The sequence below is a fragment of the Aplidium turbinatum genome, chromosome 4 (genome assembly GCF_918807975.1).
Source record: "Aplidium turbinatum chromosome 4, kaAplTurb1.1, whole genome shotgun sequence".
NCBI lineage: Eukaryota > Metazoa > Chordata > Ascidiacea > Aplousobranchia > Polyclinidae > Aplidium > Aplidium turbinatum.
Window position 1 is genome coordinate 44,640,669 of NC_137475.1, and position 5,385 is coordinate 44,646,053.

General features: G+C 37.0%; 1 protein-coding gene across 1 annotated transcript; it reads right to left on the reverse strand.

The window, feature by feature from the left end:
• Positions 1-2,360: 2,360 nt before the first annotated feature.
• On the reverse strand, positions 2,361-5,164 carry LOC145768629 (uncharacterized). Its single transcript, XM_082580175.1, has 2 exons — positions 4,923-5,164; positions 2,361-3,916 (listed from the first exon to the last, which is right to left on the reverse strand). Exons 1-2 carry the CDS (start codon positions 5,118-5,120, stop codon positions 3,764-3,766), a joined length of 351 nt encoding a protein of 116 aa, XP_082436301.1. The 5' UTR covers positions 5,121-5,164; the 3' UTR covers positions 2,361-3,763.
• Between the last annotated feature and the right edge of the window lie 221 nt (positions 5,165-5,385).

Here is a 5,385-nt window from a genome sequence, read left to right on the forward strand (position 1 = left end):
TCTTCGTTCCAGAAGTGACGCACTAACCAATTGAACTATCGGGACGGGCATCATCAATGACTGTAACATCTTCAAGTCACCTAACGAAGTGGAAGGTCTGCGTGTCATGAATGATGAAACCAAAGACTGGCTGCTCTCTATAGTAGCCGTCCAGTGTAGTCCGGAAACATCGTGAACCTGGGATGGTAAAAGAATAGACTCTCGGCCCCAGAGGCTCACACGACGACGACGATTGGGCAAGGACATTTTAAAGCCCGAAAGGGCATAGGCCTGACTGATGAGCACTTTGAAATGCTCGTATTTCTCAAAGGAAATAAACATATAAGCCACTGAGTATTTTTTTTAAATAAAACCTTGTTGGTTTTGTACTTGTGCTGTTATGTTAGCATGGATGGCTCTAACACTATATATCAAACATTGCGGTTAGACTGGACTTGCATGCAGAGCTGGCCAGGTGCAGAATTTTATGTTCAAATTTGTGAGTAACTGAAAGTAACTAGTAACTGTAACTAGTAACGGTAACTAGTTACTTTTTAAAATCGGTAACTGTAACGGTAACTCAGTTACTATTTTGGCCAAGTAACTGTAACTGTAACTCAGTTACTTTTGAAAGTAACTTTGCCCACCTATGCAAATGAGTGTGAATATCCTTGAGACAAACAGAGTTTCATTAGACAGCCAGTTACCTAATAAATTAACATTTTAAACCATCGCTTAACATTCTCACGCGTAAAATAGGTAAAACTACATTGGTGACCCCGTACGTCAGTAGGTTTTAAAACAGAGCATTGGTAAGTACTTGTTTTCCTTATTTCTGTATTAAAATTGTCGCAATATCTCTTGTTGTGTATCTTATAATTTAAATGTAGTTTTACCTATTTTACGCGTGAGAATGTTAAGCGATGGTTTAAAATGTAATTATTAGCTATTAAATAGCTATTAATTAGCTATTAATTATTAGCTACTAAATGTAGCTATTAAAATTACAATTCTTTAGGAAATTACGCATGGTTTGAAATGGTTCATTTTAGTTAAAGAAAGGGAATTTATATGATGAAATAATGGATCGCTACACTACAACCGCCGAGATGCAAACATGGATATCTAAAGGGGATACGAAGGCTCACAGCAATAGCATTATTCTCACGACACTACCAGGGCGGAAGTTGGTACCGTGTTAAACATGCGGTTCGTTTAGAATTACAGAAAGTTTTGTAGTGCAGCTGATGCAGTTAGTTACATAAGACAGTTAACAAATGTAATGGTAAGGGAAGGGAATCGAACCCACACCATCAAAATATCTATTCCTTAGCCCCAACCTTCTAGGCCACGCCTGTCGATGGCGAAGAAGTCAGTTTTTTAATTTTTAACGTGCACGAGTCGCATAACTGCGATCGGCTGATTTAAATCTAGCCTTCTGATTGGTTAACAAACCTCATCCGCTTCAGATTACAAATACGCTTACGGACGCACAGTTCCTCTTTTCCGGCTACATTATAGCCTACGGGTCAATTGCCTATTGTTTTACATTTTGCAGGAAGCTTGCTTTCAACAAAAAACCGTGACTTACAAACCAACTTCACTCCTTTTTTGTCGGCTAATTCATAAAAAGTTAAATAATTTGTAAATTAAAAAAACAGAACATGACCTTTCTAATATGGCGGATAACGAACCATAAACAAGTGTAGTTTCGGATCCCCTTGATCAAAAATTCTTATGTTTTAGCAAATATTTACAGCGAAGTTTTAATAAAACTCAAAATTAACCTACAGAAACAACCAACCAGCAACCGTATATTATCTAATTAATTTGGAGCTTTTTTGTGACGTGGACCTCTGAAGAACAAGAATCTTCCATCAAGACCTGAGCACGAGTCAATCCGTCAAAAGTCGTTGAAGTGTTGTTGGCAGTGAATTGTTTTATTCATACAAGCTTTGGCGTTGGGTCAATCTTGATCTGGAAGCTTATCTGTAATCAAATCAAGTATGGGAGTTCGATGAGAGCTCGCAAGCCTCCACGTCCATTGACTGCACTGCTCAGTGGATTTAACAAAGCATACCAATGCGGAAATATCTTTAAAAACTGGCTGAGACAACGAGCTTCAAGCATGAAAACGCGAAACGAAACCACTACTCTATGCCCTAGGTGCCGCTGGATGGAGTGCAGTCCTTGAAATTGCTTAGGACTAAGCACACACCCCGAGAGACGAACCAGCGCCGCTTGATCTTGAAGTTTCTTTGTCCGTGGAAGGACAAGAAACCCAACAAACCAGTTGGTTCAGCGCGTTGGTGACACGCCACATCCAAATCATGTAGGAATCATTTTCCATTGTGAAAGATTCGCTCAAAAATTCAAAACTTTTCTTCAAATTTATTTTGTTGTTCAAATACTGAATATAAAAACAAACAAAATAGTTAAATAGAAGAATTTAGGTTGGTAGATTAATAAACGCGGTGGTGCAATGCTTAGTAGTTATGCCATTAAAGACACTAAATCAATGAATAATAATCAAAATATATGTTCGGTAAGCTCATTCATAAAACTACAGCACATCATTGGTATTCCAAACAGCATGGTAGCATTCTTACGGAGCAAGTATCATAAAACGAGTTCGGGTTAACTCTGAAGCTAAACGATACAATCATGCGCAAATAGACTCAAAGTTTGCAATGTGACGTCACAATTTATCGAACATTTTCCAACGATGTGTTTGGCTAAACCACTGGCTCACAACGTTCAGGACCTTCCAATGATCCTCCTTTTAAGGTGAAACAGGCTGTGGAGGTTTTAAAAAGTAATAACTATATTTGATGTAATTTGCCCTGCTTGGCTTTTTGCTTGGCATTGAGCACTTTTTGTAGCATTAATAGTATTTATTGTTCATAATCATATATGTTTCAAATATTTCAAATATATTTCAAGTATGTTGAAGCGCCAATTGCAATTCAAACAAAGTTTGAAGCAAGGTCAGCTTTGGGGGTTAGCGGCATCACCGACTTGATAATTTTGGTGGAGAGGATTTATGAATAATAAAAATGTTGGTGGCCACTGTTCGTTAAGCCATAATTTGTGCAAAAACTTTAAACATTTTTATGCAAATAACGCTTTTAAATGCAATGTATAGTTAGTGGGTCAAGCAGAGACGGCTAAAGAATCTGAATACCCACTTCTACGTCTCACATAATTAACAGAACTTCTTTATGGTGTTTTTCAGTTATTCAAATGAATTTGAATTAGTACACATGCAGCAGATAAACAAAGTCCATTTTTTACGTAAAGATAAAGTTCAAAAACGTCAAAAAAACGTAAACTAGACAGACTCGTCACCTCAAAGCTACCTATGTACTTAAATGTAACAATGTTAAACTGATGTTTAGAAACAAAAAACGTTTCAGCCCAGATAGCTGGTATTTCAAATATCTGTGTTTGGAAATCAAAACACAGCAAACACAATATACAACGACTTCAATTTTGATTTGAAAACGTCGAGCAGAATATTTATAAACTTTACTGCATTTTATCTAAATAGAAAATGTACAAAAAAAGTTAAATCAACCGATAACCCAAACAGCAAAATCAGTGACGTCTGAAGACGTTGATTCAACGTTTGAATGAGAGATTTTGTTGTTTGATAATTCAAACATGCAAACAAGCTCATTATTAGTCATAGAAGAAGCGTTGGTAGTGATATCTTAGAATACAGCTCAAGATGACGAAACTTTAAGATCAAGTTCTGATGAGGAGCTGTCTTCCTAGAGAAGGTTTATGAATTGTTGGTGACTTCCCGCTGGATGGACTGCATCTCCGGTTGTTGGAGGTAATCCATGGAACCGGTTTCCGCTGTTTCTTGGCAAATGGCACAGCAAGGAATGCACCCCCAAAAGAGGCAGTCCATCCAAAACGACCCATCGATTCCCTGAGGAGGACAAGAAAGTTAATAGACTGGACATCGTAAACTAACAAATTGGACTTCCTCGGAAAACAAACGCACACAAAAAAAGCAAAAACAAGATGGTGAGGTGAACTTCTTCCTTTCCGCATCGATGTCCTAACTTGTGACAGTGAATCATCAACTGCTTCTTAAAACATAGAGCTCCGCACTTTGCAAATATAGCGTTAAAATTCCATTCATTTTAATTTCAAAATGACATTACGCTCTGAACAGAAGACTTATGTCGACTTAATAATGGCTGGTTGGGTATTTTTTAAATAAACAAGACAGAAAAGATACAAAGTAAATGTTCATTTCGCCAAGCTACTGTGCATGTCTTAAAAAGTTGTTGATTGTTTTACTCGTTCCCTCATGTAAGTCAGTATGTTTTTAATAAAAATTCTTCTCTTGTATCCTGGGTCTCTCCGATAGATGTTTGAATAGATGACGTTGTCTCCACACAAGACAAACACCCGCATTGAGTTACTCAGTTAACTGCTCTTCTATTGTGACGAAACCATTGCAACTGACCGGATACTACTGTGCTAAGGCGTTCTAAGTAAGACAGTCAAGCAACAACTAAAGATCTGTTAGAAAATTACAGGAAGTTTTATTAAAGTAATTTCCTATTATATATACCATGGCTAAGCAAACACAGGTGTAACAATTGCAAACAAAATGTTGTAATCTAATCCTTACAAATAAATTGAAGAATGGTTGTTTCACTCCGTGAGTTATCGAAAAAACGACATTCAAAACTTGCATAACAATATTCACTTAGGTTTCAACACAAAAATACAGAGACAACATAAAAGTTATGTTTAAAAAAAATCCATTGACGAATAATTTTGTTAATTAAATTCAGCATTAAAGTAAAGCAAAAGATATATGCGCAACTTCAAAGTTTTGCCTTCTCCGATCTGAAATAAGTGACAGTTTTTTAATTTATCAAGACTTAGAATTCAAACAAATAGGCATTTGGCAAACATACCTTCTTTTTCCTGATTAAACCTCTCAGTAAAGCTCCAGCAATACACGGGGCCATTTGCACTCCCAGGACCCACAAAACAGGGTTATTTTCTCCAACCGCTTCTGCATTCTTCCCCACCGACAACGGCCAAGCACAGCATGCAATGACACTGAGACCAACATTTCCAAAACAACCGCAAAGACCAATTTTCCAAGTCATTTTTTGAATCAGTTTGTAGTTACACAATTAATTCAAAAGTACTATATATCTGAAACAATGAAAGTTTGGTTTTATTAAACAACTGACCTACCTATGTATTCATTTCATATATTTACTCTAATGATACTTCGCTCTTTTCTACTGTACTTTTGGACTCTGGGTCCGTGCCTGATGTGATGATGACAGAATCTTTTCAGGAGGCCTGGGAACTGTAAAACACACTGTTGCCTCCATCCTTCTATATACGGTATAGGGCTTTTGCATT